Source organism: Centruroides sculpturatus, unplaced genomic scaffold (genome assembly GCF_000671375.1).
Source record: "Centruroides sculpturatus isolate CEXI.00-Female unplaced genomic scaffold, Cexi_2.0 scaffold1028, whole genome shotgun sequence".
In the NCBI taxonomy this organism is placed as follows: domain Eukaryota; kingdom Metazoa; phylum Arthropoda; class Arachnida; order Scorpiones; family Buthidae; genus Centruroides; species Centruroides sculpturatus.
In genome coordinates this window covers 60289-87582 of record NW_019385171.1, presented here as the reverse complement: position 1 = coordinate 87582, position 27294 = coordinate 60289, and the positions used below count along the sequence as shown (strand labels likewise).

The following is a 27294-nucleotide window of genomic DNA, read 5'->3' as shown; positions in this document are numbered from 1 at the left end:
GTTGAACTACTTTTTTGCTGTGTAAATTTGCTTATCGTTGACTTAGCTCTATTTCATCTTTGAGCTATTTCACTTTGGGAAATGCCTTCAACTGATTTAAATGATTATGAAAAATGCACCAGTTTTGCCTTTTTTCATAATCATTTAAATCTGATAATAGCTGATTATTAAATACAAATTGAAATTAAAAATTGGGCAATTGACTGGATAAAATTTGTTTAAAAAAGATTGCTGTAGATAGGTAAAAATTACGAGTTGGATAAGGTTTAAAACAAATTTTAAAATAAAACTAATAAATAGAAGTAAAATTGGATTTAAAAAATAATTTTTAATTTCAATTTTTTTGAAGAAAAGTTTTTTAAATCAATTTTACTTCTATATATTAGTTTTATTTTGGTAGGTAGGTTTTCTGTAAACATGAGTAAATAGGTATGTAGGTATGTTTATGGAAAACCTACCCACCATTTAACCTTTATCCTGCCTCTTTCCATGATCCGTTCATCTACAAGCAGTGGCATAGCGAACATAACTGGCGCCCAGGGCACAACACTTTATTGATGCCCCCCCTCCAGAAACAAATCTTGTTTGTCTTGGAGACCATTTGGTGACCCTCTGCGAGTGGTGCCCAGGGTGTGATAGATCCCCTTGCTCCTCCCTCACTACGCTAGTGTCTACAAGATGGTTGGATTCAGAGCCTTGGTTCAAAGGGTGCTCTCCCATTCATCTAACACACAAGATAGAGAGGAGGAGCTCCTTACTATCACTCATTACACCACCTAGCATGGCTACTCCCCACACACTATACAGGGTCTTATTTGTCAACATTACTTCCACTCCATGATTAAATCACTCCCAAGATATAAAGTACAGATCTGTCACTTAGACAAGAAGCTTGCCACCCTGTTCAAAGAAATTTTCAGAAGAAATAACTTTTTATTAGCTTTCCATAGTAGTCCCTCAATTTCCTCCTTCCTCCACAATGCTAAAGACCATCTTGACAGGCACCACCTACCAGGCATCTACAGTATCCCATCATCGATCATAGGTCCAACTGCCACTTACAATACATAGGGGTTACAACTTACCCTTTAAATACCCAGCTCAAAGAGCAGCATACGTTTATCAAAACAGGTTTGGCCGACGCCGCTTTGGCTATCTATGCCTCCGACCCAGACATTCAAGTTGATTCCACGAGGCATTCCTATTACATAACACATCTAAGCAACCTTTCCTTAAGCATCTGGAGCAAGTGGAAATATACTAGGTCACCTGCAGTAGCACAGCCATTAACTTTCGTGATGTTGACTCCTTCCCCACCCCATGGTAGTTTTTCAATGATATATAAATTCTAACTGTCCTTCCCTCCCCATTCTCTCATCTTATGTCATACGTCACCTCCCCCTACACACGTGTTCAGGAATTCCCCATTTATCTCAGCTGTTGTTTGCCTGATGATGTCCATTCAACGCAGACAAAAATGTTCACATTTTTTAAAACTTTTGCTGGTTTTTAGGTTTTTGGTATTTATTTGTTAAGTTGTTTAAGTATAGTGATTCTGTAAATTATATTTTGAATCTTTGTAAGAAAGTATCTCTACATTCCTTGTGAAATACTGGCTTGAATATCTAAACCTGAATTACAGCATATTTGGAGTTTATAGTACTTAAAACTAAGTTACACCTATGTAATCTGGAGAAATCAAAAATCCAGACAAGGTCTGGTCCCAATCAGTCCAGATTTTTGATGCTTTACTATATAAATGCATATAGCTGTGTGTATAAAGATTTTTTTATCATAACTCTTCTGAATCTGGAACTGTCAAATCATTACACAATATCTTTCTCACTCCTCCAGCAAGAAAATTCTTTTATTTTAATAAATTTTTTTCTTTTTTTGTCTCTTCTGGGGGGCCTTCTTCGGTTTTAACTACAGTAATACCCCAAACTTACGCGATAGGTGGGACCAAGCAATAACCACTTAAGTCGAATTTGTGTAAGTCGGGGTATAATTTCGCAATTTGTGTAAAATCCAAGTTGGATGTATGTAAGCTAATAAATGTTCTCTTTAATCTTATCTTGTCTTTTGATTCATTCAAGGTTACAAGAAATCACCACATATAGTCTCTGAAGTCTCCGTAGATATAACAAACACAGAAATAAATAACACAAAATAAATTGTAGCTGTGCGTCGATTCCGCGCGACACGTCCGAACATGTAAGCTGAACAATAGTGTGGTGGGAGTGAGTAATCAAGAGTTGCGTGGTGCTCAAACAAAAGATGAATCGACAAGATTTGAAAATCGCGTAACTCTGGGTTCGCGTAAGTCGAGGTATTACTGTATTACAAATGAAATGTCTGCTGCAATTCTAACTGAAACTAGAAGCTGATCTCCAAAAGAGGCTGAAAACATTTGTTTTAATAAAAAAAATTTCTTTTCTTGAAAAGTAAGAAATATATTGTGTAATTTTGTAAACATTTTTAAAAAAAATATTCAGTTTTGTATACAAAACAATTCAGCTTTATTTATATTTTTATTCTATCAATATATTTTGAGGAAAATAAACTTACATGACGACTAGATACTTTCCGAATACATTGCGGACTCTGGAACTGGTCTACAGATCCCAGTTCGGAAAATTATAAGCATTAGAACATCAAATATGAAAGACAAGATGGATTTGGCCAAGCGACACTTAAATTTCTCTGCATTTAACTTCCAGGAGAAAATTTAAGATTAAAAACAGATTGTAGAATTTATAATTTTTCTTAAAATGATTATAACAATAAACAATATCAATACAGATCTGATGTAGGATTGGAAAATTAGATTTTATTCCATTTAATATCTGAAATGTTCTGCACACATTTAACACAGTTATCAGATTACAGTGTCAATGCCAAATGTATTAAGCTGAAATGAATAACTATTCTTATAAATTATACTTTACATTAATATCTCATTTATAAAGTGGTTTATATATATATATATTTCTCAATATTTCTATTATTTTTGTAGAGTATGGAAAAAAGTTTCGGTTCGCCAACAGCTGAAAAAATCCAACAATTAGGCTTGAAAATTGATGAATTTGAGATTGGTGTAAGTATCGTAAAAATGTATTTTATATTTATTTATTTTTTTAATACTAAGTGAAGTTGTCTACTGTATGAAATATAATAATTATTAAGTCGTCATTGTTATCTTTTTTTTTCAGCGCGGGTCATGTTAGGCAGAACCTTCCATTCTTTACTATTTTTGCACAATCCTCCTTCAAGTATCGTCTTCCAATCCTTTTCTATTACTTCTAAATCAACTTTAATCAGTCCCTCAGTTTCTTCTTGGTTCTTGGTTGATGTCTTGCCTATTATTGTTTTCCCAACAATACAGGCAACCAATTATAGGCAAGACATCGAGAAGAGAACCAGTTCTTGTCCGTCTATCAAAATTATTCCAAAGTTGTTTTCTCTCAATCTGCTTGTCACTTTTACTCCTTTTTAAAGTTTGTTTCTTACATATGGTATTATATTAAATTGAGTTTTCATAGAAGAAATTTGTTATGTTAATACAAAATATTTAATAATTCATTACTTTGATTCTAAGATTAAATAACAACTGGTTAGTTACAAATTACAATTTAAACTTTCAATAGCATTAATTACACAGATCTGAACTTACAATAATATATTTTTATATGTTGAAAAATGGTGAGAAGAGAGTGTTTTGAGTAAACAAAAAAGAAATTTTGAGTGATGCATAAAAATAATATGGTGAAAAATATAAGTTGTTATCTAACTTTGTGTAATGATATTCTTCAATCTGCTTAACAATTCTCAATGCAGTCTAACCAAAATAAAAATACTGTATAATATTCCTTCTTACCACATTTTCATAGAATGACCTGGCATGCCACATATAAACGAGAGACCAGCATGCTGATTAAACTGCAACTGATTAAAATATTAAATTAATTGGATCTAAAAAAACTAGTTTAAACATTAAAGAAAACATCTTCCAAGTACAATAAAATAATAACATTGTAATTTGACTGACTTAAAATCAGGAAGGTTTTTGTTTACTGGACAATGAAACAATTAGTGGCTAATTGACATAAATAGTAGTAGTAGTAGTTAGTTAGTTTGGGCTGCACTGATCATCTATCCCAACCTTAAAAATCACACCTTCCTCTCAAATTTCCCATGTAAATTGGTATAAGTTGAGATAATTTAATATGTTTATTTTTGCATTTTTGAATCAAATTACAGTGGTACCTCAGGATACAAAATTAATCTGTTCCGAAACTGAGATCGTATCATGAAAATGTCATAAGGTGAATCATTTTTTCCCATACAATTACATGTAAAACCAAATAATTCGTTCAAACATGAAAAACACACTCAAATTAAAGCTAATTAGTACATTGGAAAAAAAAACTATAGTAAGGAAAACACTGAAAAATGCATTTTGTAGTTGTAAATGTATAAATAACCACAATAGAATAATAATAAAAAAAATGTAGTTTTATTTGCACTTTACCTTTGAGGATAGACGACAGTGGAGGTATAAACTGATGGCAGAAGAGAGGGAGAAGGAAAATGATACTAAAACTTAACTTTCATAACATAATGCAACAATAAATTAAAAATAACTTAGAAAAGATAAAAAAATTAGTGTTGTTTTTTTATTCACTGCTTTTTGCTTTCTTTCCTTCACTTCCACCAGCACTTTCACTGGATAGAGGTCGCTTGGTAAAATATCTATCCAAAGAGGTTTGGCTTTATCTACTTTTTAAAATGTTTCTAAAATGACTTAGGCAAATGTCATTACTCCGAGCAGCAATACGGCCAGTGTGAACCTTTTCGGGATGTTTCTTTTCAATAAAATCAGTCACTTTCTGATAATACCTCAAGATTTCCTTTATCGAGCGAGATCCTTCCACAACGCAGCAAAACGTGGACTGAGACCAATGAACAGAAATGAATAAAAAATGGTGCTGCGAACTAATGTAACGTCATATGGTGAGTTTTTGTTCGTATCGTGGAGCATAAATATGTTCGAATTTCATGTCGTATCCTGAAAATTTTGTATACTGGGCGTTCGTATCCTGAGGTACCACTGTACAATAAAATAAACATTAAAAAAGCACTTTCTTGGAATTCCACGAGTATTTTATGTTAGAAAGAAGACAAAATGAAGAAATTAAACATATAATCGTAGTTTTTTGATGAACTGGCAGTTTTATGGTTTTATAATAAAAATTTGTTTGTTTTATATGATGTAATTCATTCATTCTTTTTAATGCACCCTCTAGAGATGGATGTATAACCTCACTTAAACCAGCATGCTGGTTTTTACTGTATGGAAATATCTGATTTTGTGGTTTCCCTGGATAGACCGATATGCCAGACAATCCACAAAAATGCAGTACCTGAGGCAATTCATAGAAAGAAACAGTGAAAAACAGTGAAAAATTCTTCACAGGAAACAATACAATTTCAAATCACAACAGGAATATTGCATGAAAATGAAATCTGGCAATAAAAAATATTGGTTAAAAGTAGAAAGATACTAAAACAATATACAAATAATGTAAAATTTTAAGTAAATTATTACTGTTTTCATTCATATAAGTCTAGGTAATTGTATTTTAAAAGATAGTGTAAAAAGGTATGTGGATTATGCAATGGGACAGTTTATACACTAATTTTAAGTTTGTTACGAGTTCATGCCCACAGAGCTACTTTCACGGGTATAGGATATACAGTGAGGCAGGTCACGTAAATGTTTTGTTTTTGTTCTAGCAATTTTTTGTTGATTATACACATGAAAATACAATCATTGAGAATCACTTTATGAAATTTATTATTGTAATTAAGCTTTTATATGTAAATTTAGCAAATAATAATAATTAATTTCATAGTAGATTATTTTTTTTTTATGCTCTCTTGTAACTAAGCTTCTGCCAGAATTACCATTACAATCTTTTCATTTAAAGTTTAGATTTGAATGTTATACTCAAAGTTTCTTATCCTATTAATTTTCATACTTCTTAAATAACACAGTTTGATAAATTTAAGATTTATCACACACAATTGTCATCCTGCAGAATGCATTTTGGATCAAGACCACTTTTTAGCTGTTTTAACAGATTTGTCGGCAGCTGCAAAGGAGTCTCGACCTTAAATCGTTCTGCAAAATCACAATTCTGTTAGATCAATTTTGCCACACTCCTTCGGATGCATTCCGGTGCGATAAGTCCTAACTTTATCAAATTGTGTGATTTAAATTTGAAATTAATTCAGACAATTTTTATATTTAAACAACATTTCACAAAATCTGATCAACTAAAAGTCATATTTAAAAGGGATGAAAGTAGTCTTTTGTAGAAAGCTTTTCTTTTTTTTTTATGCTGTTGTCTTATATCTTGTAGTTGCTATATTAAAACTAATATAATATAGATTTTGTTGAAGTAATAAATTCTAAAAATGAAGTAAATACTGTATTAAATTAATAAAAAATTTTATTTATAAAACATTTTATTACATTATATATTTAATTATCTATTAATAACTGCAGGACGACTTAAGTGAAGACGAATACATGAGTTCTTTTATAAAGGTTAGTTACATATCTTTTTCATATTTATGAAATTTTGTATGATAAATGTCATTGTACCATATTTCTTGGATTCTAAGATGCATCGTAAACTTTAGGATTTTTTTTTATGAAGAGAAAAATGTTATAATGATCAATTTTATTAAGTTTTGTTAAGTAACAAGTTAGAAAAACAATACAAGAGTCACGAAATGAATGATGTTTGGTGCTTTATTTCCATGCTCTTTTGAATATAAAGTAAATTTTCATTTTAATAATTCATAACAAAGTCTTGAAAATATTTTAAACATTAAAAAAGGAGTTTAAAGTAAATGCTCATTACTAGAAAAGCTCATTTGGATTGATGCAATTGTTGAGCAGTATAGTTGAAAACCTCTATTAATGTTATATAACACATCGCAATTATTCGTGATGATTGCCGATCGTTGTTTCGGCCTCTCATTGTAAGATGCCATCATTTACAAGAGATGCCTCTATTTTGGACGAGAAAAGTGGATTTAAAAAATGCATCTTAGAATCAATGAAGGAGTATGTGAATTAATAACTATTTCTTTTTAAATATATTATTATTTAATGTTCAGGATTTTTAAAATATTAAAAAATACAGGGTGATTGAAACTATAATATTAATTAATAATTAATGTTTTCTTAATTTTTAATTCTAAAGTGTAATATATAGTTTTTTTTTCCTCATTAAATTGTAATTTTAGATTTCTTCTGCAGTAACTCCTGATGATGTAGAAGCAAAGATTTTTGCATGTTTATATGCAGGTAAGATATTATCTTTGTCTTAAAATTGCAATAATCCAATTTTTCCTTTCTTATTTCAAAAAATTAATTGGAAAAGTAGAAAATGTACATATAAACATAGTTTCCCAAAGTATATTTAAATATAAATTAAATATTATAGATATAATATGGAAAAGTAGGCAATGATATCATTCTTGTGTCAAATTTAATAACTGGAGTTAAATTAAGTTAATCAGTTAATTTAGAACATTTGGAAGAAACAAATGACCCATAATGGAACTTAGACTTAATTTAATTCCAGCAGTAAATTTTAACTTAATTAATTAATTAATTAGTAAAATGATTTGACTTAAATGTTTATACATCAAAATCATATCAATAATTTAGTCATTTTTGGTATATCAATAACATCGTTTTACATAAGATTAAAGTGGAGAGCCATTAGAAAGTCTAAGGGTGCGACTATGCAGACGCGAGCGAGCGAGAATATGTGGCGAGAAGAGGCGAGACGCGATAAATATCAAAACCTGTCAGATATGTGCGAGAATCAGAAATTCGCTCTCGCCAGAGTTATTTCTCGCTTCTCATTTGTGCATGGTTTTCCTTTGCGAAAATTAAATCGCTCGCAACCTCTCGCTCGCTCTAAATTCGCGTCTGCATAGTCGCACCCTAAGATTTGTCATATTAAAGCTGAAGTAACTGGATGATTTGCATTCATAGAGAGAGATTTATTTCTGTAGACACAATAACGATTCATCTTCAAAGGTATAAATTTTTTAAAATAAAATATAATGTTACGCATATTCAAAAATATTCCAAAAGCTATAAGAAAACTTCAAAACTTTTTTTTTTTTTTAAATATTGTAAGACTGAATAAGCACTTCATTCCAGCAGTTTCTTAGTAATTTACATTATTCACATAATAAAATAAATGAAACTAGAATTTAAATATAAAATATATCAGATTATTTTTCTTAGAGATTCTGTAAATAGATTAGAAAATTAAAATATTTCTTTGAAGTCATCTAATTACAATTTTTATCCTGGCATTAGATTTAATCTTCACCGTTCTTGGATAATTAAACTTTGTGCTCTTAATGGCAAGCCACTCCAAACTGTAGATAATATTTCAATTTGTCACTTTGATACTTGGATCATTTCATAAGATAATATACAATTGGTTATCTGGAATGAATGGTAAAATGGTTAATCCCAGTTTATGAATTCCTGGTTTATCCAGTACTATTTAAAACTTGTCCAGAAAATGAAACAAGTAAAACAAACATCAAATATTTAGATATTATGCAAAATTTGCACTTACAAAGGGACAGTATGACGTTGGAGATCACCGTTTTGATCAAACTCTGTGGGGTTATAGTGCATCTCCAATGACCAACACATGCCAAGCAGTAAGGCACAATACTCAAAATTAAAGGAGAAAATTGAGGTTAAAAATTTTAAATCACTTAAATCCTTTAGAATTTATGTCATTTGTAGAGTGGTTCAGTGGGAGTATGCCCGTTTCATGGGGTTAGTAATTTGAATCTTGATGATATCATTGTTTTCTTCCCTCAGAAACTATAATTTTTGCTTTATTCTTGGTATTTTTAAATTTATTATACTGTCAGAGAGAAAAACTGTTTAGTTTTAGAAAACTCCAAATGCACAATAAACGGTAATAAAACAATAAAATCCATCTGTTTCAAGTAACAAGTCAATGTCAAAAGCAATTAACAAATGCTACTTAACAATATTTATTTAAAAACAAAACATTTTCTGTATATTCTTGTACAGTTCATACTTACAGTGGCAACAAAGTCATTGTTTAACCTAAATGTGTCTGTAAAGAACGAAAAGGTGATTTTGATATCTCCTGCTAACGTCAATAGCATAGCAATGTGTTCTACAGCTGCATTAATTCATTGTGCACACTGCAGAAATGTTTATATTTTGCATGCTTCTGTGACAATTATCATCCACAAAATTATGCTCCCAGGAAGCAAACAGGTTGAATAATAATCATAAAAATGTCTTTCTTATTAACAAACTTGACCTTGAATAATAATAATTTTCTTTATATTTAATCCTTTTTCCAAAAATTATAAATAAATGTTAATATGAATCCCATATGTACTGTACATGAATATTTGAAAATAATTCTTAAATACATATAATAAATTTAAAAATATCAAGAATAAAATGAAAATTATAGTTTTAGGGGGAAATAACATTGATACCACCAAGATTCAAAATACCAACCGGTGCACTCCCACTGAGCCACCAGCTACTCTACAAACAATGGAAATTCTAATAGGTTTTGAGTGATTTACAATTTGTAATCTCAATTTTCTTGTTTAATTTTGAATATTGTTCCTTGCTGCTTGGCACATGTTGGTTATCGGGGAAGCACTGTAACCATATTGGATTCGATTGAAATCGGTGACTCGAACATTGTGCCACCCCATCATCAGAGTCAATGAGGATAGGAATATTGCAGTCACATCAAAGAAAATTTAAAGAAACGAATTGCCTACTGTTTCTTTTAAAATATGAAAACAAAAAAATTTTTCCTCCTTCTTCCATTTTCTTTCACTTAATGAAAAGTTGCTAACATTGCAATTGTTCATTAACAACTTTACCATTAATCTAGTTTCAATTTTGTTTGCTATTAAGAGTTTTGTTTCAATGAAAAAGAACTGTTCTTTTACATTTTGACATAGTCACTAATTAGCCAAAGTGACTGTCCTACTGTATTAAATTCTCAAAGAAACATGAAGAGAATAATACATATAACTACTCGTGTTGTTGATAAACAAGACACTTGAGAAAAGTGTATTATTTTCCCTCAATTTCTGGTTAACAGCCCGTAAAGTAGATGGATTCATAAAGAAATTTTGTGATGACTTAATGACTCATAGCATGCCATCTAGCTACCCTTTCACTGACTTCACCGAGATTGTCTATATAGATGGCCATGCTCTTAGGCATTTTTGTCATCCTGGTTAATCTTCTTACTGAATCTACTATATAATACATTGATATTTACCTATCTCCAATTTTTGATAAGTTTATTGACATATTTTTAGTCTGATTTGCACAACAATCAGGCTATATTATACAATCTTTATGAATATATTTACTATTATTTTTAAAATATGTTCTATTAATAATGAATCACTTTTTTATTGCAGATAAAATTCTTTCAAAAGCTTTCAAAAAAGCAGAAGAGAAAAACACTGTACCATTATTAACAAACACTTTATTAGTGCATTTGGGACTAATTAAAGTATGTATTTTAATAAAGCATGTATATGTTTTTCTTTAATGTATTGATGATGATAATTTCTAATTTTCTCTATTATAATATGTAAATAATAAATATATCCTAAAGAATTGTTGCAGTATAAATGCATGAAAAAATCAAGCATCATTACCAGTGAACTAAATGTTTAATCACATCAATATTAAATTTACTGTTAATGGTATTTTCTTTTTTAGGCATTTATACTTCAGTGATATTTTTTTTGTTATGTTAATATATTGATATAATATCCCATCTGAAAAAACATTTAATCCATAGATTTGTCCAAATGTTCGCATTATTTCTCGTTGTTTACTAAATTGATTTAAAAATCCATTCAAAAATGAAGATAAATTGTTGTAATCTAAAGGAACACAGTAATAATACTGTGTTCCTTTGAATTTAAGACACTTTTTTCACACATTTCCAAAATTGGGACACTATTTATCACGGAAAAAGATGGAATTGAAAAGAAGTCATTTACAGTTATAATTTACCACTAAAATATTCTACATGAATACATGCAAAAACTACTTAGCTATACTGTAGTAAATAATAATACTAATATATGTTTAATTAAACAATAGCATTTTTATTTGAGAATTGGACTAGTAGAGCAGGGGTCGCCAAACATTTTTTGATCGTTGATTCCCTACAACTTTTCAAAAACTCGCATTGATCCCCACCAAAAAGTTGGTGTTATAAGCAAAAAGAAGCTTTTACTATTTTAATACATTTCTTTTAATTTTACATTTTTTACATTTATTATATATATATATATGAAATACTAAAATTAACAAACAATGACTTAAAAATGGCTATAGAAGTGCTAATAACATCAGCATACTGCGAATCAGATACAAGCTTGCAAAATGCTTGATACATATTATGTAAGAACTGGAAGCCCATTATGGGTTTGGCTAGGCCCACAATAGGGTGGACAGGTGGTCCATCTGTCCTGTGTGACTTGGTCCGTAACTATTTTACACATTGACGGGTAGCTGTACTATTAAATTCATTAAAGCGATTTTTAAAAACATAATAATATGTATAGTTATATTTGTGATTTTTAGTTTCAATTTTTCAATTGACTCTCTGCTGCATCAACCTTCCAATAATGTTATATCAACCACTTTGGCGATCCCTGTAGTAGAGGTTATATATAGCCTACTGAAGGCTATTTTTCATTAACAGATATGAACTCATAACTATAAATGTAGCTGCACAAATTATTGTTTGAGAATTGAATTGAAATTTCTAGATCTTGAATAAGCATTCATCATATATGCCAGGGGTTGGCAACTTATGGCAAGTGTGCCAAACATGGCACACATGACGATTTTCAGTGGTACTCTGATTTAATAGAAATGTAGAAAAAATTATATTTTAATTGTTAATTACATATTTAAATGGAAGTCATAGTTTCAGCAAAGGCCGTGGTACATTAAAAATGAATCTCTTTTTTGTATATTTCTATTACAGCACATGTGTTTACACTCCATGTCACCATCTACATTGCGCAAGCACTTCACATGTAAGAACATAACTCAATTAATGACTAAAGTTCAAAATTATACATTTTTGAAGTCTGTTATAACCAGACTAATTTTGATAACATATATAATAAACTTGGTAGAATCATGTCAGCACTTGGAATAACACTATAACTTACGTTCCGCACAATGCTGCTGAAAGGTTGCCGACCTCTGATATATGCAATAAACTGTTGCTCAGTAAATAATTGAATGTGTGTGCACGCGCACTAGTCAAGTGACAAACTGCTAACAAATAGTAAATATGTGGATACATCCTAAGACTAGTGATTCTTTTTCAGTCCTCCTTTTTGGAAAAAAGTTGCATCTTATATGCTGTAAAATATGGTATATTAATATAACCAAGTAACAAAATATAATACATCAAATGCTTGCACACTACTATACCCTTACAAACACAAACTACTATACCCTTAAGAACCATAGAACAAATACACACTTCAGGTTGTAGAAAACAACTCACACAAAATGTACTATGATTAAGATTTAATCACAGACAAAACAAAATCACATACGTCATAGACATTGCTGTTCCAAACACTCAACATACAAAATATATATACTGAAAAAAAATTAGTAAATACTCAAAACTTGTCCATGAAATAAATCATTGTGGAGAATGGATAAAGTACTTATTGTAGTCCTTTCTTGTACAAAATTTCATTATTGATATTGGGCTTGATACTGAAATTTCTTTGATATATCAAATTCAGTATCAGTATTTGGCATACTGATATTCTAAAAATACACTGTCACAAGTATCCGGACACACATAAGATGTAAGAGATTTTTAGTTATAACTCATTTCTCACATGAAATAGGAAAAAAAAATAACGACAAATCTGAAATCCTCAGACTTTTTTACACTAGAAAATATATTTAAATATGCAAAAAAAGTTAATCAAAAAGAAAAATATAATTTTATTTCAAATTGTGAAAATTTTCACATCACAAAAGTATCTGGACAGAGGAAATAAATGATAGAAGTGTCATCATAAAAACATCTCCAACAATTTGCATCAGCAAGTTAGTTAAAGTTTTTGTTTGATACTTCAACTGTTTTATTTTCTCATTATATACAATGAAAACAAAAGAGTTAACCAGTCTTGTTAAAGAACTTGTTATTAAGGGATTGAAAAAGGGAAAATCTGTACAGAATCTATCAGAACAGTTCCACGTTCCAAAGTCCACAATACAGGGTACAATTACGAAATTCAGAACAACAAACGGTGTAGTAAATAAGGCTCAAACTGGACACCCAGAAATATTTACCTTGAGACAGAAATAATCCATTATCAGGAAACTAAAAAAAATTAATGAATAAGTGCACCTAAGCTTGCTGCTGAGACTTCTGTAGAATTTGGAGTATGAATATCTACAGAAAGTGTGAGAAGAATTTTAAGAAAAAGTGGTTATAAAAGCTGTGTATATAAGAAAAACAGCAGAAAAGGTTAGTTTGCAAAAGAGTTTGTTTTGATCAATGCGTTTTGTAAATCTATAAAAATTCAGTCATTATTTTTTTCCCATTTCATGTGAGAAATGAGTTATAACTAAAAAAGCTCTTGCATCTTACAGGTGTCCAGATACTTTTGTGACGTAATGTATATCAATTTCAGTTTGATATATTGGTTATCGGCATAGCACTAAGCATCATAACACATACTACACAAAAGTCAACATTAGTTGTTCTGTTATGAAGTCATAAACATTAGGACTTCATAGCAAAACATAACATTACAGAAAGCTGCCATAATAATAAACATGTGTCAAGAAATTCTTAAACTCAGATTTATATATATATACAGTAGACCCCCCTATAACGTTTAGATACGTTCCACGTTAATCAAATTTTACGTAGGAATCATTAAATACATGAGCCAATCACAGCCCGACACGTGTGAAGTTTATGGACTAAGGCTGTTTGAAAGGTTTTCTTCTATAAAATTAACCGATTCTAGACTAATTCCACTCAACATTTCCAAAACACGTATAATTTTTTGGGAATAATCCATATAAACTATGCTATAAACAAAAAATTGTAGGATTACTTACCGAGTGTGCACCGTTCGACTATGCCGTTGCTCAAGCTTGTTTTCGTCGCAGAACAGCGCAGAAACGGCGGGCACGATATCTGATAACGGATTTTTCGCAGAAAAATAACTTGACCTTTGGAGACATCATTAATATAAATAATTTTTATGGCCGTTGAATAAGAAATGTTTCTTTCACAAGAAATGTATAAAATTAGTGCTGTATTAGACTTACGGTACCTAATTTACATACTGTACAGACGATAATAAACTCAACTTACTAGCCTAAACTCTCCGTAGCGTGGCGCTAGACGGCGGAAAGTATATATATAATTATAATAAAGTTACAATAAATTAAGTTAATATATAATTATATATACAGTACCTAATTTATATATAATTAATATATAATTATATGTACAGTACCTAATTTATATATAATACTGTACAGACGATAGCAAAGTCAATTTAGCCGCCTAAACTCTCCGTAGCGTGGCGCAGGGCAGAGGAAAGTAGTTCGGCTGCTCATCCACTGTTGGTCCAGATTCTATCAATCTTGTCGCAACACGAGTCGGTGACGACGACGATGTCTTAGGAGTTCCTTTATACGAATATTGCTACAATTTTTTCGCTACGTTATAGGAATTTCCGTTATAGGAACCCACATTATAGGGGGGTCGACTGTATACTAACAGCACATAATAGCAGTTTGTTCTGTACTTACCCTTGTTCTGTTATAATGCTAGGCACCAGTATATAAGCCAAGTAGGATATGCTCTACCAAGTTTCTTCTTAAATACCATATCATTTTGAAAATGTTTGTTTTCATGTAATATTTCCAATATTTATTTTAACCTAATTAATGATATTTCTTTTTACATTTTTTTGTTTATTTTATTATTTTATATGTTTATTACAGAGTGAAGATAAAAGTTTTACACCACCAAATAACCTTAAAGGACCATTATTAGTTTTAGAGCATGCCGTCAAACAAAAATATTTTAGCAAAATGACCAAAGATGTCTTGCAATTATTTCTTTCAAGGTTTGTTGAATTTTTAAATACTTATCTAACCGTAATATTTCAAGATGATGAATATTATAATAAAATTTGTGAAAATATAACTCTTCTACAATATTGAAGTCATTAAAAACTAAAAATTTTAAGATAATATGATTCACTTTTTCAGTTTAGCTATGAGTTATTCTTTTTGGTATATACTATTTTGTTGTCTTATATGATGATAATAAGTTGGTTCTCTCAAAAATATTTGTTAATAAACATTATAACAACAAAATCACTAAAAACTAAAGTGTATTAAAGCACTATAAAGAAAAAGTAAATGTGCAACATTTTCAACTTTGTGCATAACAAAAAAAATAACAGTTTGATCAAATGATATTACTGTGCTATGGATAAAGATAAAGATATATGGACACAGAAATAACATAAACATATTGAAGATAACAAATTAACATTAAATTACCATATTTTTGCAAATGACCAGCATGCAGATAATCCGGAGTTTCCAGCATGCTGGTTAAACCGTGACTAAAATAAAAAAATTAATCAATCTAACAAAACTAGCTGTTAATTAAATGTTAAAGAAAACATTCTTCTTGAGTACAATAAAATAACAACATTGTAATTTTACCAGCTTAAAATCAGGAAGTGTTTTCGTTTACAAGCCAATAAAACAATTAACAATTTAATAGTAGCAGTAGTTAGTCAGTGTGGACTACACTGATCTTAAAAATAACACCTTCCTCTAAAATTTCATTCAAAGCCAATATTAATCTGTGTAAGATGAGATAATTTACTGCCAGTTTCTTAGATTTAATGTGTTTGTTTTTGCATTTTTGAATCAAATAACAACAAAATACGTATAAAAAAAGCACTTTCGGAATTCCACAAGTATTTTACATCATTAGATAGAAGACAAAATGAAGAAATTAAACATATAATTGTAGTTTTTGATGTAATGTTAACATTTTCATATTGTTAGAATAAAAACTCATTCCTTGTTATGTGACAACTTTTTTTTTTTTTTTATGCTCCCTCCAGAGAGGAATGCATAACCTCACTTAAACCGGCATGCCACTTTTAACCATACAGAAATATCTGATTTTATGGTCTGCCCGGATAGACCGGCATGCTGGTCATTTCACAAAAATATGGTAATATTATATAATAATTATTTTTAATTTATTACCTTCAATACATTTATATGTTACCGTTCCGTATCCATAGTAATGTCATTGAATTGAATTTTCTATGCCTAAAGATTGAGCTAATAACCTGAAAACATGTACAGTACGTATTTACTTTTTCCTTCTTGTGCTTCAATTAAAGCAGTTCATTTATATACGGGCTGTCCCCAACTTTTGGATGTTTCTAAAGACATAAGTGAAAGTTGAACAATAGAATTTCATGTACAGAGAACTAAAAATGAAAATTATAAAATCTCTTATTATTTGTACAAAAATTTGTGTTTTGCAGTGAATATGTTACAACAGTTTAGTGTTAACGCTATAAATTAAATAGTTAACAAACAATAAAAATTAATTCTTACAGATGATTTTATTATCAAAACTAAAACTGGCAGAAAGCACTATGAATAATAGCACGAAAGTTTTATCAGCTGAAAATGTACAGAAATGTAAATTTGCCATACAAAAATAGCAATTTAGGAGTATCAAAGTATCTTATATGAAGGAACAAAGTTGACCAAAAATCAAGAACTGCTTTACTTTTTGAAGTGTTTTTTGTAATATTTATAACAAATAATTTCAATAAGATCAGTTTATCATTTTCATTTAAAAGACCAAAAATAGCACGTATCAAAAAAAGAATAATTCATTAATAAACTTATTTCAGTTTACTTAGTGTTAAAACTAAAAATTTTAAGATAATTATCAATAAAGTAAATAATATTTTTGGTAAATTCAATCATTTGGTGTAATTTCACATAGTTAAATATATTAATATTAACAGTATTAAACAAGAATTAAGTTTTAATTTTTTGATAATGTTAATATATATTCTATAACTTTTAAAAAAATATATAAAATTATTACACAATAAGATTAATTATACTGGATATTTTCTAGGAAAATGAAACTGAGCTCCAAGGCATAGAAAACTAAAACTGTGTAAAAAAAAAATAGGGAAAACTGATCAAAATCTAAAATAAAAAATTGACATGTAGCATGCAACCTGCTTACAGCTGGAAATCGGCCTATAGACTTTGCATGGCAAACTTTGACCTCGAATATCTTGGCCCGTAGAGTGAATTTCAAAATTCTGGCTTTGTTGCAACAGTGGCCTTGCCCAGTTGTATTCGTAAAAAATCATGTTTAGTGGCAGTGCAGTTCCTTTAAACTTCAAACACAGACAAAACACTTTGACTTATGCAGAGCTTTGCTCAATGATTGGATTATTAGAATTTTAAAAAATTATTACTCTTATAAAATACATTAATAAATTAATATGACTACTTCCAATTTGATATGTTTTTCATTGTATTTTTATATTATGTTAAATGTTGGTATTAATTAATTATGCATGTATGTCAAGAAAAATTGCTTTAAGTTAGGTTTTAAACCTTTGATGCTGAAAAATTTCTAATACTTTAAAAATTTAAAACTTTTTTAAGTTCTTAATTAATAAGAGTATAATTTTATTATAAAATTGATGCAAAATAAACATTTTGCATAACTTTTTATTAGAATAAATTCTGACTTCACCGAGATTGTCTATATAGATGGCCATCAGTTAGGAAATCAGTTTCCACTTGTTAAAAAAAAATAAGCAATTTTGCCAATTTGTAATACAGTAGAGCGTCGATTATCCGAATGCCAATCAACTGAAAATGTTCCAGTCGCACTGTGTCGTGCTGAATCGAACCTTCTTGATACTAGATTAACTTCTAAAGTATAATTTTTTTTTTTGTTTTTATATTTTTCAATATATTTTGTACAAACAAAATAAAGAAATAATTTTTAACAATACAATAGACACGATAATTATTATAAAAATTTTTGTTAGACTTAACGTCAACGAAAATTCAATGCAACTGAGAAAAATTTAAACATGGGACATATTAATATACTATATTAATAATGTATTTTTTCGTACCTAATCGGTTATCCGAAAAATCGATTTTCCATATAACCCCAGTCCCCAATTGATTCTGATAATTGACGATCTACTGTAATATGAAGTTTATTTAACAAAATATTGTAATATATGGCGCCACACTTAGTTCTAAATGTTTTTGCCAAGAAAGTTACGCAACTTGTTGCAGACTTTTTTTATTCATTGATCGTATATTTTTCTTTTCAAAACCACGTACTATATTGTTTACCATTTAATACATTATTTTAAAATAACTATTTATCTACGGTTTGATATATTTGCAGGCCAATCAAGGCGGTGGACGCTTGTGGGAAAATAAAGCATTCTCTGATGCGGAGTTTATATCAATTTTAAATATTTGTGTTAAGTGTGCAATTGAATAAAAATTACATTTCTTATCGTTATACATATTTATCCAAATGTTTTCCATAAATGGAAACTTTTTCAAGATTCTGTATATTAGATTGTAGATACAAAACAAAAACAAAAAATAAACACAGTTGGAAAGGTTTCAAAACTTTTTATAATAATGATCCCACTTATATTAACTTTCAAAAATTACAACTGAAAATAAATTGTTTTTGTTAATAAAATCTTATGTAACATAAAGCATCAAAATTATATCTTAGTATGAGGGAAGAAAAGTTACTGATCTCAATAAACATATAAGAAATGGTACAGGGTAGTTCTGAAATATGGGGACAAATTTTAGGCAGTAATTCCTGCCAAGACAAGAAACAAAAATGCTCCTGTAAACATACTAAAGGATTTATTTCACTGCATAAAATTACAGAACAGTATGTAATACCTAGCCAGTCACAGCAAATGCTTGAAGTGTCCCCTATGTGTCTACACAAATGTGGACTGCCGCATCCTTTTAGGTGTTCTTGCTTGTATCCAAATAGCATTACAGATGGCATTCGCACATTTTTCTAGAACAACCATGTTTTATGAAAATGTCTTTATTGTGTTGTACTATGGATTTCTGGACACATTTATAGCAGCAGTTTTCTTTCTTGTCTTGCAGAAATTGCCACCCAAAGTTTGTTCCCTATTTTGGAATCACACTATATATTGTATGTATATGAAGATATATGTAGGGGATGGCTTAAGAGTCAGTTAATCAAGATTGTTTAAAATATACAGTCAGACCTTGATATAGTTCCTACCTAAATAGTCATGCTGTTGTAAAGCAGTAACAAATACTGAAAATAACCTTCAGTACCTGCATGTTTGCATTGTAAATGATATCAATTCAGCATTTCAAATTCAAACTTTTACAGAGTGATCATAATTAAAGTTGGTCCCATTGAAAAAATGGCACTGAAAGCAAAGAAGTATGACATGCGCTACCAAGTGGAATGCATCCGAGACTGGGTATAAAAATGCCGACAACTAGCGAATGCATTCTTATTGGCTACGGCTAGGATGGCCATCACTTTGCCAGAGCATGCATTAATTGCTCTTTTAAGAAAATCAGGGTAATTTGGAACTAAAATTTTTATTTGCAAAATACATTATTATTGGTTAGAGCTACAGCATTCTCTGAATAGGACAACTTTAATTATGATCACCAGGTATGTAGTAATGAAGTCTATCACAATCCCTATTACTCGAAGTTTTTCAGATTTTTATTTATTTTTTAACTCTGTCCTGTGGACACTAAGAGGGCTTCTTTTAGCAAGCCCAATGTGGGTTCAGCTGGGTGGTGAGGGACAGGGCCCAACCTGAAAAATTCCTGGGGCTTTTTTTCATTCATCTGGATTCAATCCCAGATCTCCAGAGCAGTAGGATACCATCATACCTGAAGAACCTTTGACTGCTTGGCCATCGAAGTGCTTCAGTTAAGAACCATACTTTGACATAGTGCTGGTTGAAAAGTGGCACTAAGTCAAAATCTAAGAGTTAGCTGTGATGTGGTCAATATATCTTGGTTAACCAACTTTCGAACCACCCCATATATATGAAAATTACTTTTGTCTAGCATATTTTATGCTTTAAATAGTCAGATCATTTGAAAGATTTCATTTTCTGTAGAGTAAAAGAACTTTGAAGGAAAATTGTGTGATTTTTCACAAAAAAGGATATACAGATTTTGATAAATTTTTGTATATTTGTAATTGTTTGCAATGTTGCAGTATATAGTCTGTATGTCAACAATAAATATTTATATGAATTTAATAAACTGAAGCCGACAAATCTCATAAAATGTCATTTTATAATGTGGAAATATTTAGTAAAGCTGAAATTGTTTTATATGAAATTTTTCATTAATGTAAATAAAATGTAGTTCTTACTCTGCTCTCTAATATTGTTTATGCAAAGCTTTTGATAAGTTATAAAAGTCTTGAAATACCCAGCAACACAGTTGTACAATCTTTTTTCCACAAACACAAATTTCAAACAAAAATTTAATTTGAAAAAGTTTCCTGTTGTAAATAAAAGCTGTTTTCACTCGAGGTAGGGAGTGGTTTTTTTCTGAATTCTTTCAACTCTAGACACCAAAACGGTCCTTCCACAGGTCTGCAAGTACAGTCGGGTCCACAACAAGAACACAGCTAATATTTCATTAGCTGGATATACATAAACCTAACAAACTTGGCTACATGGAACCTAAAATATGAACATATTATAGGCTCCATGCCCACGAAATTTGGAAGTCCAACTTGAACACTAGTCCCGAGAGCTCATTAGTGGCCTGCTTAATATCTCAGGATGGGGTAATGATTAAGAAACAAAATTTGGCATGGTATAGCTTTTATATAAGGGACATTGATGTTATTAAATTTTAGTGGTTAGGGGTCGAGGGAGTGGGGCAATAGAGGGTCGTGTCATATCTCAACTGAAGTTGGACTTGATTTTACTTATTATATATTGATTTTACATTTACATTTTTTCTTTTATAAAACTTGTCTCTACTCTCAAAATAAAGCTTTTTGCCATTTTAGTATAACATAGAAAGTTTTTAAATAAGATATCGTAATAGATGGTGCCACCAAATGTTGCCAGGAATGTTAAGCAACTCATTGTTAGATTTTTAAATCTTATTTATTTGACAACTGCTGGATTAACCACTTTTAAACCATTCATAAATGTTTTTTCTTCTAATTTTAAACTTTCATAAAGCAATAGCCATGTGGTTCCCAGCCGGCCCCTTAATGGGCTTGTTTAAAGAGCCTTTGTGTCTACAGGTTTGTTTTTAATTTAAAAATTTGAGCCGCGAGTTCCAATTCTATAAGTGTGTGTCGTGTCTTTATTTGCTCGGCATACCGATAAAATCAATAGATTACATCTATTACATCTACCGATGGTGTGATATTTAATTTTATTTCAGCAATTTCAACAACTGAGCCCCATTTATGTATTGCAAAACGGAAATAGTGCAAAAATGTATTATCAATAAGACTAGTAAAAACTCTCTTTGCACGATTAGGGGAGGGAGTATTTTGGATTTTTTTTTTTTAATTAAAATTAGTTTTTCTGCAATTCTCTGACAAATTGGAGAATTTTAAAATGAGATACATTTTAAAATTATGTATTTCCTTCCAGATAAAACTAATGTAGGGTTTTTTCAACATGCAAGTAAAGATTGCAATTTCTCTACATTACTAATCAATATCTCAATACCTAATGTATTCCACTTGATGCTTACAAATTTTCACACACAACCAAAAACAAAATTTATTATTACAAAAATTAAACTTGTAAACATAAGCAAGAAGCAATTATCAATTACGTACAACAAATGAAGCATGTAATTGACAATTGCGTGCACTGTGGTGATCAATCAAAAATTGTTCTAATTTTTATTTTAATGTTTTGGAAATGTCCTTAGCGAGACACTTTAACAATAATTTCAAATAAATTCTGAAATTATAAAGTAACTTATCGTCTTTTTTAGCTACTTGGCATTGTTTAATTAGTGAAAGAGATAAATTTCATTTTGGTATACTTCATGCGCTTGAAATTTTAACTCACATCATCCAATGACAAAGATGTTCTGTCTCCAAAAAGAATTGGCATTGTTAAATTGAAGGAATGGCATAACTGAGAAATGGAACATGAAATTCCAAATATTTTGAAAACTTATACTGCTCAAGACCCAACATCTCTACATTCAGGGTTGTCGAGCAGGCCCTTTCCTTTTAATTAATAATGTACCAAATCTATCATCTTTGGAGTGTTGGGAATCAAAATGGTTCAAAAATGATAATTTAGACTACCCAAAAAACTTTAAAAGACAGCATAATAAATTATTACCATTATATCATTCAATTTTAAGATTTGTTCTATATCTTGAAAATAATTAATTATATCCTGGAATCCCGGGAAATAGTTCACTTTTTTCCTAGAATCCCAGGATGACCGGGAAATGAGAAACCCTAGTTAACAAGCATCATTGGCCCTTACTAGCCTTACCTATATTGGCTTTAGCATATCTTTGTGGTTTTCTAAGTGGCCCAACATTTATACTGAACAAAGGGATTCAAGATCTAACTATAGAGCTCTACCCAGAGCCATAGATGTAAAAGATCTCTACTTTAATACCATCAATTCCTTTTAGTCTCAAATGTACTTCCCATCTTTTTACAAGCATAGTCCTTGGCTTAACCACTGAGTTCCATCAGGTGAGAGGCATCTGATACTCAAATGGGGATGGCTGGAGTTCAGCTACAGCAATTGCCATACTGAAACTTGGTTGCTTTGCACTTTCTATAAGAATGCTCTTCACAGCAGTGACTACGGGTTTGGACCGCTGACTTCGTGTCCAAATTCGTTGCATCTATGGGCATCAAGTTATAGCAAAACATTCCCCAATCCAGTTTCAGTGTAGGAGCCTTTTAAATAGAGAAACCCTAACCTCACAGACCCAATTAATTAATTAACCCTCTTCATTTCATAGCAAACTTAAGCTTTAGATTGTCAAAATGACTTGGGCATACAGGCTGACAATCTCTGCCAGCTTGTCACTACTGGTAGACATTTTATATTATAACTGAGCTGATACTTCTGAGGTAGCTGAAAGACACCTCCAGCTTCCATGAACTCTTTTTGAAGCATTTGGATGTCCCATTTGATTGCAAACTTAAGCAGAATTTCATTCTTTCTGACCTAGCAGATGTTTTTAATGCACATTTTCAGCTTAAGGAAAAACATGTAAATCTCAAGTGTTCTCACCAGGGCTGGATTTAGGCATTTCAAAGCCTTAAGCTGAACTGTGTGTGTGAGGCCCCTTTACAATTTAAGAAGTCAATCATAAAGAGAATTAAACATAAGCAGAGAAATTTGTCCAATTCACTAAATACTATTGTTAAGTCAAATTTTTGTAATAAAATTTTTTTATTTTTCTTTTTTGTGGAAATTTTTGAGACTCTTGGAACTCAATACCCTAAGCTATAGCTTACTTGTAAATCCATCCCTGGTTCTCACACTGTATTGCTGCTATCCTTCCTGTCCTTGAGATAAGCAAAGCGAATATGTTCCAATGCGGGTTGGATAGGCATTTGCTTTGGCACCTCAGCTGTGTAGTTTTGCCTACTGCCTTCACCTTCCTGGCCAGCAGATCTTTTGGTTTCCACTTGTAGAGGTCTGTATGGATTATTTAGCAGGGCATGGGCCATATTTCTCTTATGTAAGAAGAATGTAACTCCATTCAGAGGGAGCTAAGCTCATTCTCCTGTCTCGACACTAATGGTTCCAAAATGGGTGACAATGTGGATGCCGCTTTTGTAGTTTACTCTAAGGCTGTGAGCTTCATAATGCTTTTTTCTGTCTAGGTACACACTGCTCAATAGCACAGGCAGAAACTTTAGCTATTTATATGAGCTTAATTCATATTAAGCATAGGAAGGCCAAAAGATACTACAGTGATACCCTGAACTTACGTGATAGGTGGGACCAAGCGATAACCACTTAAGTCGAATTCGCGTAAGTTGGGGTATAATTTCGCAATTTGTGTAAAATCCAAGTCGGATGTATGTAAGCTAATAAATGTTCTCGTGAATCTTATCTCGTCTTTTGATTCATTCACGGTTACAAGAAATCACCACATAGTCTCTCTCAAGTCTCTGTAGATATAACAAACACAGAAATAAATAACACAAAATAAATAGTAGATATGTGTCGATTCCGCGCAACACGTCCGAATATGTAAGCTGAACAATAGTGTGGGAGAGTGAGTAATCAAGAGTTGCGTGGTGCTCAAACAAAAGACGAATCAACAAGATTTGAAAATCACGTAAGTCGAGGTATTACTGTACTTACACTATTGCATTTATTCTGACAGTAGGGTAGCTTTACACAGGACTGCAATGTCGCTTAAAACTTGTCCATCTTATACACTACATTCTCAGACAGTTAGACAACAACATTAGAATAGATTTCCAATGGGTCCCAGGTCATGTGGGGTTCTCAGCAACGAGACCACTGACCATCTTGCCAAACAAGCTGCAAAGTCTTCATCACTACTACTTTCAGTTACATTCCTACTTTGTACATCAACAATCATGTCAAAAAGCAAATCTTCATTCTCTGGCAAGACAGCTGGGACCATGACACCACTGGTAGGCTCACCTACACTTTCATCCCCAAGATTGACACTACTGCAATTTTTTGCTACTTTTACCCTAGTTACACCCTCACTCAGCTACTTACAGAACACAGCAACTTTAAGCAATACTTGCATAGATTTAATCTTGGGACAATCCACAATGCAATTTTGGTATTCAAAAGGACCAAACACCACTTCACTTAGTTTTTTGCTGCAATAGGTACAATCATATTATCAGCTCTCATTAAACTATTCCTATTCTTGAAAGATACAACTGGCATTGCAACCCACACCAACTCATTCACACATGTACTGTACAATGTTACATCATCTACTCGCATTCATATCCCTTAATGGGGCTCTTGAGAGCACTCACTCCGGGGGGCACGGATGGCAATTAAAACAAAACTTTCCTTGCTTTGTTTCAACTATCAGTATATAGTTGCCTTTCAACTTTGTATTTTAATTCTTATTTTCTGTCTTCTTTTTCAATCTAAATTCAGTTAGTTCTAGTTGTAAGTTAGATTAGGGACTCTTAGCTTGGTTTCTGGTTAGGTTAAATTAGATTAGGGTTTGTTATCTTTAGTCATCTGGTTAGGTTCTTCCTGGGTTATGGTAGGTTAGTTTAGTAAGTTAACTTTAAAAAAAAAAATAATAATTTTTTGGGGTCTTGCCTGTTTGTCTCATCTAGTTTGTCATTGTGTTCGTTTGCTTTTCACACTGTCTGTCTAGCTGTTAAGTAGTATTAAGATTTTCGATCGCATTCAGTTTTATTATTGTATTAAGTAGATATAAGTCTTCCTACTAACTTCTACACTTAGCTATTCATGATGGCACTCAATTATTGGCGTTTGCTATACTCAGGTTTTCTTTTAGACCCTTTGGGGGACTGGCCTTTCAGCCTAAAAACTGCATGCCAACATCAGAGGGTACTGTAGCCTTATGTACGCCATTCAGAGGGATCCTACCTTTCTCTACTGTCTATCTCTTCTCCCTCTTCTACTGGCTAAATACCTCATGTACGGCCAAAGTCTTGTATGTATGTATGTATGTCTCAACACTAAGAGGATCATGTTGTTGAAAAGCTGTAGGCAGAACCAACAGACTTTTGACAGTAGTTTTCAGTCCTGCAGTCCCTCAATCTCTGTGCTCATCTCCAAGCTTTCTAACTGCACTAGTGTTGTTAAAAAGCTTGCTTTGTGCCTTTCAACTGTAGAAAATGTGTTCTCATCACTTTGACATCCAATCCCTGCTCCTCCACATTTCTGACATCTAGTCACTTTTGCATAGAAAACCTCCCGAGGCAGATAACCCTATTAAAATTGCCTTATCCCAGGGGTGGCCAACAAGTCAATCGCAAAACCAATTTTGGTTGATCGCTCGCGATGTCTTGACTTAATGTGTTACACTTGTAAGTTGTAACTGAACGCAACGCGTGAACGTAACACGCAAATGCAACTGTAGTGATATCGGACCTTCTCGTTCTCCCTCAGATGCGGTTTTGTCGGTCCGTGTGCAATCCATTTGCATACAGTTATAAAAGGGGAGTAAGAAATGTAGACAAAGGGTCGTAAACTGAAAAAAAGAAGGGACAGAGAGAGTAGGTCAGGATACGGTAAAGAGAGAAAGGGTGAAGTGGTGGTCCTCGAAAGTGACAATGTTGAGTTTCAATTTTTCTTGTTTAAAATGCAAGTACTGTACCTTATTCTTCGTGTTTTAAATTAAATTGTGGCTTTTCTTATCTATCTAAACATAATATGTATTTTACACCTCCCTCCCCCTCGCCACTTAGACCAGGGATGGACAACCTTTTTCTGTGTAAGGGCCGCATTTCAAAACTTTTGAACTGACGTGGGCCGCATACAAGATAAAAGAGGGGGGAAAGCCGGTAAATCACAATTATTTATTTATATATAATTATAAATTAGAATAGGTATACTTAATTTAGCTTCTAGAACTGATGTAAACGTAATGTATCGAAAATATTTGATTAAATATTAGTCACTGCTAGTTTTAAATTAGTTTCAAGGCGAGTCTGTTAGCCGGTTTCTCGTTTTAATTTTTACTAAATTCATTGCGGGAAAAACTATTCACATACATAAGTTGNAGAATAAGAAAACAAAATATCTTTGGTAAAAACTTACAATAGGGTAGATTTTTGTATTGTTAAAAAAAGCATACACCAAAAGTTGTAACAATTTTGTGATTTCTTGTAATAATTAAGTAAAGAAAATTATATAAATAAATAAAAGTTGATTATACTAAAGAAGGGTTCCATTTAGCATTTATGCTCTTTTAAACTGTCACATTGTTAAACTTGCTCTCTAAAGGCAAATTTTGCTTGGGGGCTGCGCAGCCCCCAT

The 27294-nt window shown here is 31.4% G+C and overlaps 1 protein-coding gene across 2 annotated transcripts in view; it reads left to right on the top strand.

Annotated features, from left to right (window-relative positions):
• The window catches only part of LOC111635701 (ran GTPase-activating protein 1-like), a 71636-nt gene extending 50499 nt beyond the window's left edge, over positions 1-21137 (top strand). The window contains exons 11-16 of one of the 2 annotated variants that reach the window (XM_023380743.1): positions 3017-3097; positions 6572-6613; positions 7321-7381; positions 10552-10646; positions 15164-15288; positions 18666-21137. In XM_023380743.1, the coding sequence (XP_023236511.1) occupies positions 3017-3097; positions 6572-6613; positions 7321-7381; positions 10552-10646; positions 15164-15288; positions 18666-18735 (474 nt within the window). In that variant the 3' untranslated portion in view covers positions 18736-21137. Of the gene's footprint in view, positions 1-3016; positions 3098-6571; positions 6614-7320; positions 7382-10551; positions 10647-15163; positions 15289-17354; positions 17834-18665 lie in introns of those variants that run through there. The other variant, XM_023380744.1, reaches the window with a different exon arrangement.
• Positions 21138-27294: the final 6157 nt, after the last annotated feature.